Raw genomic sequence first — 18,954 nt, 5'->3', positions numbered from 1 at the left:
TTGTTAAACTGGGATATACTGGCACTCCAGCTATCCTAACTCATCACACACATTTGGGAAACGGCTCGAGAGGAGCTGATCATGGTGCTGAACAGCTAAATCCTCCCCCTGAAAAGTTTTCGCAAGTCTGCTCAGCACACCCATCTCACAGTCTGATGACAGAACCACAGAATTTAACTCTTGCCACAATAAGGTTTCACCAAATCCATCTGCATTTTCATTTTTCATTATATCATAATCTGTCCTCTGCATTTCCCACACAACACTTAGGTCTAAGTCATTATAATTGCATTTTTGCCTCTGCTCCACTCATTCAGACATGTAAGTAATTATTTAGGGCTGGTGTGTGCAATCTTTGGTCTTCCAGTCGTTGCAAACTGCAGCTTCTACCAGCCAGGGATGCCAGAGTTCAGCAGCATTTGGAGGGCCAAAGGTTCCTCATGCCTGATTTAAGGGCTAGTCACTCACCAACTGCTCTGCCTGTCTGAGTTCCTTTAATCTCTTCACAATTCCCCTTGTGCTCCTACACTTTACATACCCCTGCTGAGCATGTGACTGAGCTTTGCCTGTTCAAGGGGTTGGAGCAGTCCACACTGCAATGACTTGTTGCAAGTTCTACTTGTTCAGTATTAATGTGGTTCAGGCACAGAGTACTGAAATTCCTATAATTTTTTCCAGTCTAATCAATAATAGTCCAACTGTTAGAATGACTTTTTTAAAAAAAGAACGATGCTGGCGGGGAACTGTAGAAGTTGAAACTTATTTTATGTGAGCAAACAGAGAGAACCAAGAAAGAGAGAGTGCACAGTTATGTTGGGTGCACTAGATGTGCCTATATTGATAAAATCAAAATTGTTAAGCAAAGTTCTGTTACGTGACATGACTGCCAAACAAGATTAAGCTGGGCTAATGGCGGTTGCCCCTATGTAGCTCTTTCCCAAGCAAGCTATTCTCCTTTTATGACTTGGTGATTGGCCCACATTACTAGTGGTAATATTGGAGGAATTTCAAAGGAGGAAAGGGGAAGTACGTGAATGGGGGGGGGGGGGGAATTCCTGGGAGAACAGAAAAATTCTTAGTCATAAATGACTTCCCTGTGCAGATCTGTGATCTAAAGCTTTTGTTGTCAAGAAAGAGTGAAACAACAGCTCAGTGCTTAACTACCTTTTGTTCTTTTAGTTCTTGGCTCTGACATTAAAACATCTTTGCTTGCAACAATAAAATGCAAAAAGCCATCTACTCTGGGCAATGTATCAAGTGCATTTATCTGCACAAAAATGGCATCAAAGAGAAAATCTCAAGGCTTTAATTCTAAACGACCAGCTGAAGAAGCTTCCAAGGGCCAATGTGCTGATACAAAATTAATTTCCAGTATCTGTTCTTCTACAGGCTGTCATGTCAACTTCTATTGATTTAAGTAGTGTGATGTCAAAGGTGCCATGACGGCTAAACTGCTCAGTTGTAAGGCTTGCTTCAGTTGCAAAAAAAACATGTCACAATCGGATGCATCTTTGTCTCTCTCATGATTGGACTTAAACTCCGATTACGGATGCACCTTCATCTGCTTTGCAATCCCCTTTGCAATCTGACTTGAGCTAGCCCCACTGGTGACCACTGCCAGTACACAAGATCTGTCTGCTACAGTCTTGGTCCCCCCCCCCCTATTTTTAAAGGCTTTCATTTAACAAAATGCTGAGTTAAAGCTAAGTGCTGAGTAGTATATAGAATGAAGAAAGAACCAAGAATTGGTGGTAGGAATTGCTGCTGTGAAAAGCCTTGAAGCAGAGGTGAGGCAGGGACAGAACTGGGGGAAAGACAATCAAATATGTGTCATGTGACCCTAGCTGGCCTCTTCTGGATGACTCCAGCATGGCAGCCAATAAGCATCACTGGTTATCCAGCACTACAAAAGGGGAAACTTTTTGGAATCATGGATCAGAGAACTCAATATTTCAATATACTGGAATATAAACAGGGATCAGAAGCACTAAGAAGCCAGGAGGAAAACCAGAGGAGCATTCACACATGTGTTTGCCTGTGTGAACAACTCTCCTCATTCAGAAACGCCCAAGCTATTATAAGCCAATACCAATGCCCTCCCCCTCCCCGTTTTATTTCTGCTCATAATAGTGCAGCTTCAGTATTGTACCAATTTTCCTTCTCACATCGCTTCCCAGCTTGCTAAGTTAAGAGCTGGGAGAGGCAAGAGGAAACAGCAGCTCAAAGAGTCTAAGTTCCTGAATCTCTGCAATGAGAGCTTTTCTGAGTATGTTCAGAACATGCATTAATGATGTGAACTCAGAGAACTGGTTTAAAAAACGTTTCTTCTATAAAACGAAGCAGGAGGAATACAAAACTACACCTCATTGTTCCCATTAACTGCATGGAAAGAGCCCTCGCCCATCTTTTCTCAAGCTCATTGAGTCTGCCTTCCTCCTGGCTTCACCTCACAATCTGGTAAGCACAGGAAAGTGTAGAGAAGGGCACATGAGAGGCTGGTGATGGTGGCAGAACAGCTCCCATGGGCTGAGACTTTCCAAGTTTTGTGTAATTCAAAAAAAGCTCGAGCTGATTTTGTCTGCTTTCCAGACAGATTTCAATGGAAGTTACTTCTAGGTTGTGTTTAGGTGCAGCTCTCAAGTGCAGCGTTTCTCAACTTTCGTACTGCTGTTATACCACATTGTGATCATACGATAAAGAGACCCAAAACCGCAGGGCAAAAAAGCACACCCAGACTTACATGCCAAGCTGTAACTGAAGTAGAGTTGGACATCACTGCCTTCCGGAGCTCTTCCAAGATTGCATCAGGAAGCTCTTTGTGATACTGCCAAAGTGGTTTGCACTGAACTTGCCTTAAAAGCAAGTATAAAGTTGGCTGCTCAGGAAAAATTTTCAATCCCTAGAGACAAACAACATTTTGAGTTGAACACAGAAAATCATTCGAAGCAGTTTCAAAGAAAAGCAGTGCCTTCATGTGAACAGTGTAACTTGGAGTGACTCAGAGGAACTACGGCATGCTCATCTGTCAATCCGTAAGCAAAAGGGGTGGGGTGAATAGTGTTGCTTCTCTAACAACAGGAAAGAAGCAAGAGGAGAAGGCTCAAAAGATACATTTATTTTTCAACAAGCTAGTCAATACTTTCCCCATTGAAACCAAAATCACCATGACATTTAATAATTCCCAGTACTTTTTGGCAAAAGAACTGTGCTGCCAAACAAACCCAGACACAACCATTACACAGATGAGATGTGACTCCAAACATATTCTCCCAGAAGGCAATAACATTTGTGTCTGGCCAACTCCTGGAATAAATCCCCCTAAAGAAGACAACTGAAATGTGTCAGAAATCACTCACTAAATCAGAGCTTTCCAAACTTTTCAAGTTGGTGACACACTTTTTGGACACACATCATTTCGTGACACAGTAATTCAGTTTTACTAGCAAACCAGAGGTAAAACTACCCACTTTCCAGCCCCAGGAAGAGTGCGAGGAGTGCTTATGCGACACACCTACACACTACAGCTGATACACTAACATGTCGCAACACACAGTTTGGAAAGCTCTGCGCTAAATACTCATTGCACCTTTGTGACCTTGTCTCTTGAAACTTTTCTCAGCTATTACGCAATATTGGCTAGGGACAAGGGTCAGCACATCTTTTACTGTGGTAGAGATGGAAAACTGGCAAAGGCTTGCCCATTTCAAGCTAATACATTTATTGGCAATTCTGAAGTGAAACTTGTCTGTTTAAGGAAAACTAAAGTCACTCTCACACCTGTAATAACTACAGCCATGCATCCAGCTGTTCTTTTGATACAGTTTTACTCTCATGCATTCTTAAATCTGTCTGTGCTTGGCTACTCAGAGCTTAAATGCATGACCTTTCAAACACCCTTTCACACACATGAATTTGAAGAGGATCCCTAACTTGAGAGAGAGAAAGAGATAGAAGACCTGAACTACAGGACAAACCTGTATCAATACAGGACATAGCATTTAACATTGAAATATGAGACAGTCCTGTATTATACAGGACAAGCGGCAACCCTAACTGCTGATAACTGAGTTAGTACTAATGCATACCTTTGTACAGAGTGCTTCAGCTTCCGAAGTTCTACCTGTCTCATTTAAGCTAGTAACAGCTTGGAAAAGAGACCATTCTTCAAGAGCTTGGGCATAAGAAGTTGGAAGATCCTTATCTTTGACTAGAAAACATGTAAAGGTCATTATTTGTCAAAGCCCAATCTGCACCTACATAAAGTGGTATTCATTATTACATTTTTTTATAAATCAACAAACATCAAACATCAACAACACTGATAAAAGTGGTACTCTCATTCACTAATCATTTCAAATGAGAAGAAAAATTTCTAAAGGTTTCCTCTCATAAGTAACTATTTGTAACAATGCAAGGCCTTACTTTTAGCTGAGATTGCAGCTACAAACGTTTTTTCCAAATCTGTCCTCTTGGGTTGTGTATTATGCAGGCAAACAATGGTGTTTTCAGCATGACAAGCAGCCAGGAGCACAGCCCAAGAAGCAGGGTTATCTGAAATAAATATGAGAGAACTGTCATTTTCAAGGCACACTAAGCAGTTATACAAGAGAGTGTACTTAGTGATGCAAAACCAAAGAAAATGAATAAATCCCCAGAAGTTTGCATGCCCAAGATACTAAAAAACTGACATTCAGTTTTAATTCTATAAATGTTTAATTCTGTAATTATTTCTATGGTTTTAAATAATTCTGTTTTTTATCTGTGAGCTGCCTTGGAAAAAAGGGGAGTAGTAATAGTAGTAGTAATCATCATCATCATGCGGTTAACTGCTCATTTTGCAGACAGATAAAATTGGGGAGTTCATTATGAAAATGTTTATTGCCTTTGCCCATTAAGAGTGGTGGGCTAACTGTAACTTCACTTTCTATGAATCAACGTTTAGAGCCAAGATTTTTTAGTGTCCCAGAAAAACTAACTTATTACATTACTCAGCTACAGCCCTGAATCTAGTTTAAAATTAAGGATTTAGAAGTAAAAGTTACCTGGAGAAAGATGGACTGCCTTTTGGATATTCTTCAAAGGATTGTTCTTTTTACTTTCAGCTGTGTGGCATCCTAACGCCAACTGATTAACTGCAGTGTTCAGCAAGGCTCTCTAAATAAGGGTGCATGCACAGCAAAAGAGAACTTTAAATTTATTCCTTGTCTAATGAAAAGCATCACTCTAAATTCTCAATGTAGAAAAATATTTTGATAAGGGAAGATATTAACCTTTCCATGGTTTAAATCGTGAATATGAGCAATAGTTCCTGCAGCAGCCCCACCCTGCAAGATAAAATATTGATCTGATTATGGTATGACAGAGTATTAGAAGTCTGAGGCATCAATTAAGTCAGATAATTCTTCTGCCCTTTGGATGTACGCATGTGGAAATGTCAAATAAGTTTGTATGTTTAAATACTCTGACTTCTTAAAATGATGGGTGGGGGGAGAGAATCAAGCTATAAGTTGCTCCCTTAGCCCTCTCCTTTTTTCTACATATCTGCTGGCAATGTTCCATCCCATGGAGGGAACAAGCAGAGGCAGAAGCACTCTCCACCCTATTTGCGTTGGAAGGAAAGCCCTTCTCCTGCTGCAAACAACAGGCATGGGGCAATTCCTTTTGGGAATGAGGCAGGAGCATGGGGTTAAAAAGTCCACCACAACCATGGCATGGTCCCAGTTTAGCTTCCCCTCCATACTAACCACTTGTAGAAGAAAAATCAGCTATGCAAAGGCAAGCTATGCAACAAGCATCGTATCCAGCTTGGCTCTGAGACAGGGAACTCCATGTGCTGAGTGATTCTGCAGTAGCAGTGACCATTCATCCTTACATCTTACCCTTCTGAGAAGAGGAATAAAGGGTGAAGGGAATTCTGCACAGGTTGGTAAATGCAACCTGACGGCACAACTGATATATGGAGATGCTATAAACTTATTTGTAAAACAGTGGAATGTGTAACATTAATGCCAATTTGGCAAGCAGATCATCTTGAAGGGCAATTGTCTAAACAATTAACAGTCGTGCACACAGTTCTTGGTGCCAAGTTCTTATTTATTTAATGATAGTTCAGCATATAAATAAATGCGTTGATTCTGTTTCAACCTATGCATATTCACCTTTGCATTTTGTGGTGTATACCGAGGTACCAGTTGGGACAGGAGAGACCACAGGGCAGGATTATCTGGGTTGCTAGAGAAAAGAGCACAGCAGTTTTAAATTGCCATCCTATGCAGTAGCAGAATCAAACATGGACTGAAGTTATACAACTTGCTCTCTAAGTGATTGCTTCTAAGTCAACTTCTAACTTACAAGGCAGAAAAGGAAGCCCTCATTTATAAAATCCTAGTAGTTTAAGAATTAGGGGGGGCGGGGACCATAATCAAGTGCAGGAATTAGTCTAAGAGCAACGTACATAACAATTAGGTTATTAAGTTTTAAATCACAAAATTATACTGACAAATCAAGGTTTCAAATAAGGGAGCAAAAGTTACCCAAGATCAAAAAACATTTCTCTTATCAGTTACAATTAGTGATGGATCTGATCAAATGAGTTGGGATTTATTTTTAGCCAGAACAGAAAGTAACTTTTTTTTCTTGCCATTTTGAAATTCGGACACTTCTGTACTCCTGATAACAGAACTGGAGTGAAATAGTGCTCACTGCAAACGTTTATTAGTTTTGGGGTTTAGATAATAATGCATTGGAGGTGATCTAAGCTATGCGTCTCACAGTTGTGAATTTGTTATTACTAGTTGATATCTGATTAGATACCGTGCTGAGATTTTATATACACAAGATGATTGTTCCTAAATTAAACATTATCAAAAGGAGCAGCATGAAATGTTACAATTTCACTGCTACTATTTTTAGCATAAAATATTTAACAGGAATATGGGGAAAGCAATCAACTGAGTATGAAGATTAGGTAGTTGCAACACACTCCAGCTTTATCAGATGAAAAGCTAATAAATAATAATTAGATAACCCTCAGTTGTATGGCAGTGGTATGTCCACTCTTAAAGAAAACTTCATTAGATCCCTTAGACCTATCCAATTACCGCCCAGTTTCAAATCTTCCATACCTGGGTAAGGTAATTGAGAGAGCGGTTGCTGAATAGCTTGGTAGGTTTCTGGAGGAAACATCGGCTTTAGATCCATTTCAGTCCAGTTTCCGTCCTGGTTTTGGAACCGAGACAGCTCTGGCTGCCCTAACAGATGATCTCCGTAGACAGCTGGATTGAGGCGGGTCAGGACTGGTGATCCTTTTAGATTTGTCAGCAGCCTTTGACATGGTGGATCATGATCTTCTGGACCACCGCCTCGCAGACGTGGGGATACAGGGCATAGCCCGTAACTGGCTGTGCCCTTTTATCTCTGGTTGGGGACAGAGGGTGGCACTAGGGAGGGAAATGTCGTCGCGCCACTCCTTGGTGTGTGGAGTGCCGCAGGGCACAATCCTCTCCCCAATGCTTTTTAACATCTTTATGCGCCCCCTTGCCCAGATTATCCAGAGCTTTGGGCTGGGTTGTCACCAATATGCTGATGACACTCAGCTCTATCTGCTGATGGATGGCCACACCGACTCGGCCCCGAACACACTGACCAGATGCTTGGAAGCTGTGGCTGGGTGGTTTCATGGGAGCCGATTGAAACTAAATCCTTCGAAGACAGAGGTCCTATGGCTGGGTTGGGATGGCATGGGGATGAGGGACCAACTCCCTTCTCTTGCGGGGGCCCAATTAGTGCCATTGCCTTCCGTTAAGAGTTTGGGTGTAATCCTTGACGCCTCCCTTTCCATGGAGGCCCAAGTTACACCAACAGCCAAGGCAACATTTTTCCACCTTCGCCGCATCAAGCAGTTGGTCCCTTACCTTTCCCTCCCTGACCTGGCCACAGTGATCCATGCAATGGTCACCTCCAGGCTTGACTACTGTAATTCGCTCTACGCGGGGCTGCCCTTGAAGCTGTCCCAGAAACTCCAGCGGGTGCAGAATGCTGCAGCGAGGCTCCTCACGGGGTCTCTGCCATGGGAGCATATTCACCCAGTGCTTTTCAAGCTGCACTGGCTCCCGGTGGAGTACAGGGTCAGATTTAAGGTGCTGCTTTTGACCTTTAAAGCCCTTCACGGCCTAGGACCCTCGTACCTACAGGACCGCCTTTCCCGGTATGCCCCATGGAGAGCCTCAAGGTCCATAAATAGCAACACCCTAGTGGTCCCGGGCCCTAAGGAAGTTAGATTGGCTTCAACCAGAGCCAGGGCCTTTTCAACTCTGGCTCCGGTCTGGTGGAACGCTCTGCCTCATGAGACCAGGGCCCTGCAGGATCTGATTTCTTTCCACAGGGCCTGTAAGACAGAGTTGTTCCGAATGGCCTTTGGCTTGGAGCCAATTTGATTCCCTCCCTCTCTTTCTTTTTTCTTTTCCTTCTCCTCCTGCGATGAGGCTACATTTTAATATTTTAATGTTTCAATATTTTAATGTTGTATTTTTAATGTTGTTTTAAAGTTGTAATCATTTAACTTGTTTTTATTATTGCTTGTAAGCCGCTCTGAGCCCAGCCTTGGCTGGGGAGGGCGGGGTATAAAAAAAATTATTATTATTATTATTATTATTATTATTGAAGCAACAGAGAAATGGTCATTCAGAGAGGACAAGAAGGGCTGATATAGGAGTTTTGAAAAATCTGTTTCCAAGCAGGTTCATTTGTTTCAATTGCGCCTAGTGCTTTTGAAATTTAATCAGTTATCCACATTAAGTTGGGAAAGTTCACTTCACAGAATTTGGCTACTTAATGGCTTGATAAGAACTCTCTGCACCACCATGAAATGAAATAGAGAACAAACACATCCAGAAGAAAAAGTTTGACTTTGAATAAAAAATGAACATACCCCAGTGTAAAAGTTCAAATCTCTACTCAGCTCAACTGAAGTATGCAACTCATAGGGCAGTCTTGGTAAGCTTCTTTCCAGCCTAGCCTACCCTGCAGGGTGGTTTTATGTCAAAAGAGCACTCCTTGGAGGAAAGGAGGGATACAAATGCAACACAATTCATTTTGGAAAGTACGGATTACATACCTGTGAACAGCTTTTGAAACTTGTCTCTGAACAGCCAGATTTCTGCCTTGTAATGCATAGACAGCTGATGTAAGAAGGCACCTCTCATAAACATCATCCTTTCTTTCTGCTAGCTTTAATAATTCTTTCAGAGCTGCCGTTGCAAGTGTAGCATCCTGCCTTATCAGCCCTAAAGCGCACAGAGCTTGCAGACTTCCTATATTAGGTTCCTGTAATATAGAACTATAAGTACAACACAGATAAATGGTTACTCACTGCACTGTTACCATAAAGTAAAACATGAAGGATCTGTTGTTCACATGGGCTAGAGTTCACTTGGAGTAGAATGCAATGTTGTGCTGTGATGCCAAAGGTGGGATTCGCCTAATAACTAATGTGAACTGTAAAATTTATTGTCTTCTGAAGCTTTACAAAATGCTCCAGTCCAGAATGGGAAGCAGCCACAGCAAACTGGCAGAGCATGTGTTTCGTACGTAGACAATCCCCAGGTTTAAATCCTACCATCACCAATTGCTTCTTTTAACTGGATAAGTCAAGAATGCAGGCCTCTACCTAAATACATAGGTCTGGGATAGATCAATCAATGGTCTGACTTTGTTTAAGTCAGCCTGATATGTCCATCCTCTGATCAAGATAGCTGAATTTCTACTACTAACAAGTAACTACATCTTTTTAGTGCACTCATACAGAATCTTGCAGATATACAAGATTCACATTACTGGCAATTTCAAGTTTAAATTTCATGACACTACTCTCCTTGCCTGCTGCTGAATCTACAATTCATAACCTATTGAGTTGTGAATTATATTTTCCCCTAAAAACCTTTTCACATACAACCTCCTTGAGATCATCTGGGGCAGTGTAATGCTACCAGCTATGGTGACTATTGTTCTGCCTCCATAGTTGGAGGCAGTATGCTTTGTAGCTAATGTTTTGATTGCAAATGAAAAATCAATGCAAAGACCAGCTGTATTATACTTCTAACAACATCTCCTGTTGGCAACTGGGGGGGAAAAACGACCTAAAAATCATGACTCATCAAAACTGGACTGAAAATTGATATGAAGAAAAACAGTGAAACAACCTTGACCGTTGGCTGTTCTCCCCTATTTCCAGGCAAGACTGCTGTTCTTTTTCTTCTTTTTAACAGGAGATGGAAACTACATTAATTTTCATTTATTACAGCCGGTTTACTGAAGCAATATAAAACTTAGCTTCTAGAGCAATAAGTCTACATTTTACAGCACTGCTTTGCCCTTCCTGATGAAACGATGCATGTTTACCATTACTGTCTAAGATAAATGACTAATATTGTGTAGGATGCTCTTAGTGATTCAACAGATGGCTAAAACAAGAATGGTGTTGCAGTGGTGAGCATTCACATTTCCTTGTATTAGGTTACCAAGTGCTCCAGGCCTGAAGAATAGTTGATCAGAATCCTTTGGTATTTCAGGAAATCTGAGGTCTAATGGCTACAGGCAAGAATTTCTGATCCATGTTAACAAAGTCTGCCCCCCCAAATGTTGCATTTTGGTACTGAACCCAAATCTCTGCACCCGTTTTCTGCTTCCAGTTATCAGTTCCATCATCTGAAGGCTTCATAGTACAGTGGTACCTCGGGTTACATACGCTTCAGATTACATATGCTTCAGGTTACAGACTCCGTTAACCCAGAAATAGTACCTCAGGTTAAGAACTTTGCTTCAGGATGAGAACAGAAATCTCTCGACTGTGGGAGGCCCCATTAGCTAAAATGTTCAGGTTAAGAACAGTTTCAGGTTAAGAACGGACCTCCAGAACGAATTAAGTACGTAACCAGAGGTACCACTGTAGACTGTTCAAAGACATTTTACTAAAAAAAAAAAATTAATAGGGCAAAATGAAGTTAATGCAAAACATTCCAAATAGGTGAATATAAGTGGGACCGGCAACAGAATAATGGCTCCAGTGAATCTGGAAAAGGAACATTACAAGTATTGTTCAGACCTCTGAATACTGCCCAGGAGGTGGGGCGGGAAGAGGAGCAGCAGCAAGAGAGACACACACAGAGAGAAAATGACTTTTCAATTGACATCTTAACTCTCCATTCTCAGCTCCTCTCAGTGCTTGAATCAATCAATCTTTACAAGTTCTGGCTCCTTAAGAACATAAAAAGGACCCGGCTGGATCAGACCAATGGCCCACCAAGTCCAGCATCTTGTTCTCACAGTGGCCAACCAGATGCCTGTAGGAAGCCTGACAGCAAGAGTCCTTATGAGCTCCTCCCCTGTCTGTAAGAGTAGAAAGTGAAGGGGTCCTTCTTATCCTGTTTGGGGATATTCTTAAACAGGGCTCTCTTCGAATTCACCAAGTTATGTGTTTCTGCATACCTAGAAAGTCCTCTTAGTATGAAGAGCCGCTGTCTTGTTCTGGGGCATCCCCATCTTTCTTTCAATCAGGAGGTATTTTAGCTACTCAGTTTACTGCGGGGTCTACAACAAAATGCTGCTGTGGACCCTTTCCACCTAATAGGGGTGTTTCTCTTTAGGGCTCTATCATGCCATTCCACCCAAGTAGGGCATTCTACTCCCTCTCAAGTTGCATTCTTTTTTTCTCAACTGTTACTTTACATTTTGTGGCTAGTAAGGCATATACAGTGCTAACAGGAATGTGGGTTGTTGGGGTTTTTTTGCGGGGGCGGGAGGGGTTGTTCCTTTGTGTGTGCGTGTGTTTCTGAAAATATTTTGCAGTACAAGAAAATCACTTTAATTATTGACTTCTGTAAATGCAAGAACCTATTACATACCACTTAAATAAGAGGGTTTTCGCATCATCCACTTGATCCTGCTTGTACTCCATTATTGCAAGGGCCGTTAGGATATAGGCTTTGTCTTGCTCACATTCGGCAACAGAGAGTGCTCTCTCATAAGCTAGTAATAAAATAGGAACGACGCTTAAAAATTCAAAACAATAGCAAAAAAAAGGAACCATGCTCAACTATTGCCTTGATTTTTCCCCTAAGACAAGCAACACAATACATTAAAAAACATATTCTGTAATGGGCTGTTTGTATATCACTCATTTGGTTAGAATAGGAATTTCTAAGTGCATCAAAACAGAGTTTTGTATTTTGTTTCCAGCTTATTATTCTTTCAGGTAGGAGTGAGCAGAAGGCTTAAACTTGCCCTAATCTCACAGGCAGGATCCCAAGGGCAAAGAAATATCTGAAGTGGCCCAGTGAGGATGTGTACTCATATTATCCAACTTGCAATTTTGGCTCATACTCTCAAGCTTACAATCATAATTTGACCGAGGGAGCATGACTGGAAATAGCAAGTTTTGCCCTATCTGAGTTGACTGCAAACAAATACAGAATACCTAGCTGAGAAAGCTGTTTAGTCAAAACTCTTCAATGGCAGGGGTCCACCAATACATTTGCCATACTTATCTTGGCAAGTGTCACTGGCAAAATAATGACACTAGCCTTGTCCTAAGCTTGAAAGGATGGTAGGTAATGGTTATCCCTGAAGTTGTGCTTCACTTTGAAGACATTCCAAGCAGCTTGGAAATGCAGTGTGCCTAATGATACAAACACACCCAGCATATTTTTCCTAGCTCAGATTTGTGCCCTGTTGCATTTTGCAGATGTTTGGAGTACATCAGAAGCATGCCTGTGAGGATGACCCTCCATCATGAATCTTACGATGGCAGGGCTCAGGAAGAGAGCTGGGGATTATTTATTCTGCCCTGATCTCTGCAGGTGTCTCCTAAGCATACAGCAACTGCAGTGATGATTTCCTGCTCACACTTTTCAGCTCCAATACTGGAAGAGAGCTGGGAATATTCTATGATGTACAGACGTACCTCGGCTCCCAAACGCTTTGGGAGTCGAATGTTCTAGCTCCTGAACGATAAAAAACCAGAAGCGAGTGTTCTGGTTTCTGAACGTTCTTTTGGAAGCCAGATGTCTGACGCGGCTTCCACATGTTCCCATTGGCTGCAGGAGTTTCCTGCAGCCAATCAGAAGCCACGCTTTGGTTTTCAAATGTTTTGGAAGTCGAATGGACTTCCGGAACGGATTCCGTTCGACTTCCAAGGTACGACTATTGTGCTTAGGAGGTTTGCAAAAGCTTGATGTGATGCTGGAGTCAAGACTCTGCTCTGAGGTTTGGATCCTGGCAACCACAAATTCTGGCTGGGTGCTAAGATCGGCCAAAATTTATGGGCCCTCATACTATAGCTTGGGTCAACTGAATGGACCAATCTGAAGTGCATCTCATTTGCATGAAGAGAAATGGTATCATCTGTATGCATTAGAAAGGTATTTGAGAGAAGATTATCCATAGAAAAACCCCCAAAACATTGTGATCTTAATGCAGTATAATCCAGTTAACATTGCAAATTCTACTAATTACCCTGAAGAGATGTTATGTATGCGTAACACTTACCCTTCTGACTTTCTTGGAAATGTCCTTTCTTGAAGTAAGCCTGGGCAATTCCTAAAATATCATCAAATTCTGTGAGACGAGTCAACAAGTAAGCCTGGATGGCATCATCATAATGACCTAGAGCACTTTCAAGAAGGAAAAAGAACAAAACTCATTCATATCAATTTCAGGCCTAATTATGAGCTCACAACAAATGGTTTGGTGCAATCGAGCTCTATAAAAACCCATAAGGAGTAAATGCTACCCACTATACTGGACATGATGCAGTAGTTCATTTGTGAGCAACACTTAGTGCATTGGTCGATTCACCTCCAGAAATGATGTAGAATTGTTTCAAAATGGAATACTGCTATAAAGAGAGAGGCATGGGAGTATAATTTAAGGTGCTGATCTAAAATTGTAAGGCCATGTGTTTGAATTCTGGCTACCTTAAAAATTGCTTCTCCACTGATGGACTTTGAAAATGTATTATTTATGAGATTTAAAATGCAATCAGAATACAAGGAATCAAGGTAAAACAACAACACCTTTTGTCTTACTTCCTTCAAATCCTTCTTCAAAGCCCACCTTTTCCATGAAGCCTTGGGCAGAACTGCCTAGTTCCCACATCCTATTCTAACCTAGACTGCAATTAAGCCTAAGAACATGCAACTGAAACAACCGCATGTTAACCTCTCCACATCCCCTATCCTACCTCTTCTCTGTTGTTTCCCATGCCAAATTTTAACCTGGGGCTGGGACCTCCCATACACACTGGTGGCACTGTATAAATCAATCACCCATGATACAAAATATATACCCATCTAGTCAAAAACTCATATCCAAACACTGACACTCAGCAATTTAAGTTCTATATGTAGGCTGGGATCCAAAGGAGAATGCCATTTATTCTGCTTGCATCTTGGCTATTAATGTCTGAAATCAATTATGGAATTAATATAGCAGATGAAGCAATCTTCTAATAAGAGCAATTGCTTAATGCAAGTCAAACCATTTACAATGTGACAGCCCATTGCACCCCTTGAAAACAGCAGAAAATCTCAGTAATTAAAATACTGGTGGGATTCCTCATTATTTATTTACTACTTAGATCCTGCCTTTCCTCCAGGAATCTCAAGGGAGAGTACATTGTTCTCTGTTTTATCCTCACAGGAACCCTGTAAGGTAGGTTGGAATGAGAGAGGACAACTGGTCCAAGGTCACTTAGTGAGTTTCATACCTCAATGGAGACCCCAGGTTTGATATATGCTAAATTATGTCTTAATGGATTATTAGTATGAAAACATATTATATCAAGTGACACAGGAATACCATATCCTAGTAGAAGCACAATGTGTGAACGCAGTAAGAGTTATATTCATTATTAAAAGGTTTTTGCCAATAAGAGTTCTTAATTTTAGGTGAAGATTAAAATAACAATTTGTCCAAAAATAAGCAGACTTACCACAGTGCTCTGCCATAATTTCTCATTGCTATGCAGTATTTCTCTTTATCTTCAGAATTTTTCAACAGCAGAACTGCCCTGTAAAGTAAATGTAAAAAAAAAAAGAGGTTCAAAATTCTACATACTTATTTCAGTAAGATCACTTTATCCAAATTTTAGGAACTAGAGCTTGATTCTAGTAATTAAAATTATTTTTTTAAAAAAAACCTTGGGTATGCAAGCCCCATTGAGAAAGGGGGGGGGGAATACCATTTTATTGCATTTTTTGACAAAACCTTTATTTCAGAGGTGTATATCTTTCCAAATATCTTATAATCTTCCTTGAGCACTGAAGATGAAGCAGGATACATATTTAAATAATGTTCATTTCACACTTGCAAATAATCAATCTTCTAGTGTGACAGCAGCTATTCTCTGAAACTCTCTGCCGATTAATATTAGACAGATTAATATTAGGCACATTCATTGTATTGTTTTCAATGCTAAAACTTATCTGTTTAGGCAAGCCTATCCAAACATGTAACTTTATGACATCTAATTGTTTTTTTAAAGTGTTGATTTTGTCTATATTTTGATCATTTTTAGCATATCTAATTCCTATATCTTGGGTGAGCCGGGAACATGTAACACCAGTTCTGAAAGAACTGCACCAGCTGCTTGCATGCTACTGAGCCCACTCCTCTTCAATGTATTTTCACTGACTTACAAAGCCCTATCTATACCTGGAATACCTGAAATAATGCATTCTCCTGTACAGATCTGCCCTTTTGTTATGATCTGCCAGAGAGCATCTCTTGTTGTTCAGCAGTTTACCTTTGGTAGGATTCTACGGCCTGCTTTTTCAGCTGGAGATATTCATTCAAATAACCAAGCATTATGAAGGCACATGCATCATTTTGGATTCTTTCTGCAATAACAAATGATGTACACACAAACAAAATGAAAAGAAAAAAACCATTATTATTATTATTATTATTATTATTATTATTATTATTATTACAATCTATATACCACTCTTTAATGTGTACGACATTAAAAACACATTGCAGAACATCAACAATAAAAACATAATAAAAAGCATACTGACACACAGCCTAATAATAAAATAATCATAATCGCAGTCCTCTCCCCCACACTTCACAGTTTTTATTATTATCATTATTACATATTATTTATACTCCACCTTTCCCCCCCAATGGGGCAGCTTACAGATAAAAATAAAAACAATAATTGAAAACTATTAAATACTGACAGAATTAAAACTATATACATATATAAAATCTGTTTAAACGACACCAATAATTACAATAAAAACAACACGGCACCAGCCCTTTCATTAAAAGCCAGTTGGAACAAGAAAGTCCACACCTGCCGGACAAAGGACAACAAGGAGGGAGCCAGTCTCGCTTCTCTAGGGAAGGTTTTCCAAAGTCTGGGAGCAGCCACTGAGAAAGCTAAATAATGCATAACTTAATAAACCAGTGGGTTCCATTCTGACTTGACTGAGGTTTAAATAAGTGACATCCCTGATTACAAGGAAAGAGAAACTAGGCAGCTGCTTGAAACATACGAGAAATTTACCCGTGTATTTGGTCAGAGCAATCTGTGCTGTTGGAATAGCATTCATTTGAAGAATATTGTACTTATACAATTCAGTGTTTCGGTTGGTTTTATCTTGCAGGGTTGAGCACACCCAGTGGGCATAACCTTTTGCGCCTTCAGTCTGATTGAACAGAAAACACAAGCAGAGTTAATAACTGCACAACTAGGAAGCCTTAAATCTTTTACTCCTGGTTTTAAGCTTATACTCCTCTGAAATGTATACAAAGCACCTAGATCAATACTGTTCGAGCCAAATGCCAGTCATTTCGTTCATTTGGCTAAAGCCCCAAACGTATTCTATGCACTCTGAAACAAACTCAGCCACCATGTTCCAGAAGATCTGTATAATACACCTGAACAAAGTGCACCAGGAACATGGGAAATTCTAGTGGCAGCCTTGGGACAGTCCTCAGCTTCCTGTTTAATGGTCTGCAACCTGAAACAGGGTCAAGTGCTTACATGCATGCGGAGTTCAGTGGTATGCCTGAAGAGGTCCATCGTTTCATAGCTGCCTACAGTTTCTGCAATGAGCGCCTGAGGGGGAAAGGAAAGGGGGAAAATAGCTCATTGATTTGACATAACATGCACCAGCTTTGTTCCTCTTTATAAATAGCTTATTCCTATCTTTTCCCTCACTACAGGTTGTCACCATCAGTTGCTAAATTCATCTATGATAGAACTAAAATTCAGTGCAGCCAGTTCTAGTTAGGTCCTCAGGAGTAACACTCCCAATCCTGTAGGCTAGTACTCTGAGCACCTAGGACAGGCATCCCCAAACTTGGCCCTCCAGATATTTTTGGGACTACAACTCCCATCATCCCTAGCTAACAGGACCAGTGGTCAGGGATGATGGGAATTGTAGTCCCAAAAAACCATCTGGAGGGCTGAGTTTGGGGATGCCTGACCTAGGATGGGATGCATGGGTGATTAGATTCCTTGCACAGAGGAAATGTCCTCTGCCCTGGTTGCCTGGGTACAGGAGGCCATTTTAGCTGCAGTGGTGCACACCCATCTTTATACCATCAAGCTAATGAAAACTGATGGTGCTGGAGCCTGTATTTCAGGGTCCGTACTTCAAGCTCAACTGTGTTCTCAACGGTGCTGCTACAGTCTCTGAATAAAAACCAGAGGCACAGCAATATCTTGGTACAGTGTGGAAATGCCACAAAATCCATTTCTGCCAGTTTCACTATAAAATAATAGGCGACACCAAGAAAAGTAGGAGAATACAACAAACTAGAATTTGAATGAAAAAGAAAGGGAATAGTGAGGAAGTCTTTTTAGAAAGCCAGGTTTTATGGTAAGCCAGCATTCATATGCAGTAACTTAACTAGCGGGAGATCGATCAGATTCAGTTTCAATATAATCATAATGCCAATCAGAACACAGCTGGCATATATATATGCAAGGCTGAAAGAAGTTGCTTAACATCTTACCTGCCCAATCCAACATGTTAGATAGGAGGGTTCTAAGGATTGGGCTACTTTGAAGGCTTCATGTGCTTGCTGGAAGAATATATAAAATTGATACAGAAGTGTTAAATTAGCTGACAGTGGCTGAGAATGTCACTAAGCATTTTTACAAGATACAAGTGAAATGGTTCCTTCCTCTTATGTTTGACTTACAAATAATGTAAGGTAATGCTGTAATCTGTGGCAACCTGAATGTTGTAAATATTTTAAAAAATCACTGTCATTTTCATCCCCCCCAATGAACTAATGAAAAAGCTTGCATATGAGCCTAGATATATTGAGCTTTGCCAGTATCTCTAGTAAGCAGAAAATTGGCCCACCCCCATCCCCCCGGAAATATTACACAGAGGTCTCAAATGGAGGCCAGAAACTAGCATCAGTTCTCCCAAGAAGAGATTCTTGTTTTCTGTGCAAAACAGCAGCAATTAACAAAAGTTAGCTAGCCTAGTTTATAACTCTGAAAACTTAGGAAAATGAGAGGGAAGCATGAACTCTCTTAGGAACTAAAGGCAAGCAAAGCCTGACTTTTTACCTTCAGAGTTTATTTCTCTGTTTCTTATCAAGCGTAGTCTTGATCTGTTAGCTCTTCTCCTCCCTTCACAGAACCACCCTTTTTGATACCACAATTTACTCCTCTTCCTATTTTGGTTCATATTTCAATATACTACATCCTTCAACTCCCTCTACATTTCCCTCCAGAAGAGGTTTAGTGGGTGGCAACACGAGAATGGGCCTTTTCTGTGGTGGCTCCCTGTTCAAGGAGGCTCGCCTGGCACCTTCATTACCTATCAGTGAGATTTTTTTTTAATGTTTCTCTTTTTCCTTTTGGTTTTAATGTATTTATGTGTAGTTTTGTTTTGTTTGTTTGTAGGTTGGTTTGGGTTGCCCTGGGCA

General features: G+C 40.7%; 1 protein-coding gene across 3 annotated transcripts in view; it reads right to left on the bottom strand.

Annotated features, from left to right (window-relative positions):
* SKIC3 (SKI3 subunit of superkiller complex) overlaps window positions 1–18,954 on the bottom strand; it is a 43,431-nt gene that overhangs the window by 5,470 nt on the left and 19,007 nt on the right. For all 3 annotated transcript variants that reach the window (XM_079995288.1, XM_079995290.1, XM_079995289.1), the window contains exons 24-37: window positions 18,025–18,093; window positions 17,048–17,122; window positions 16,568–16,709; window positions 15,800–15,893; window positions 14,987–15,064; window positions 13,543–13,667; window positions 11,901–12,024; window positions 9,116–9,337; window positions 6,159–6,231; window positions 5,271–5,324; window positions 5,043–5,154; window positions 4,423–4,551; window positions 4,086–4,207; window positions 2,741–2,899 (exon numbers count right to left, since the gene is read on the bottom strand). In XM_079995288.1, coding sequence (XP_079851414.1) covers window positions 2,741–2,899; window positions 4,086–4,207; window positions 4,423–4,551; window positions 5,043–5,154; window positions 5,271–5,324; window positions 6,159–6,231; window positions 9,116–9,337; window positions 11,901–12,024; window positions 13,543–13,667; window positions 14,987–15,064; window positions 15,800–15,893; window positions 16,568–16,709; window positions 17,048–17,122; window positions 18,025–18,093 — 1,578 coding nt within the window. The remainder of the gene's footprint in view (window positions 1–2,740; window positions 2,900–4,085; window positions 4,208–4,422; window positions 4,552–5,042; window positions 5,155–5,270; window positions 5,325–6,158; window positions 6,232–9,115; window positions 9,338–11,900; window positions 12,025–13,542; window positions 13,668–14,986; window positions 15,065–15,799; window positions 15,894–16,567; window positions 16,710–17,047; window positions 17,123–18,024; window positions 18,094–18,954) is intronic.

This window comes from Podarcis cretensis (assembly GCF_951804945.1).
Source record: "Podarcis cretensis genome assembly, chromosome: 11".
In the NCBI taxonomy this organism is placed as follows: Eukaryota; Metazoa; Chordata; class Lepidosauria; order Squamata; family Lacertidae; genus Podarcis; species Podarcis cretensis.
This window is presented reverse-complemented; position numbering and strand designations above follow the sequence as displayed.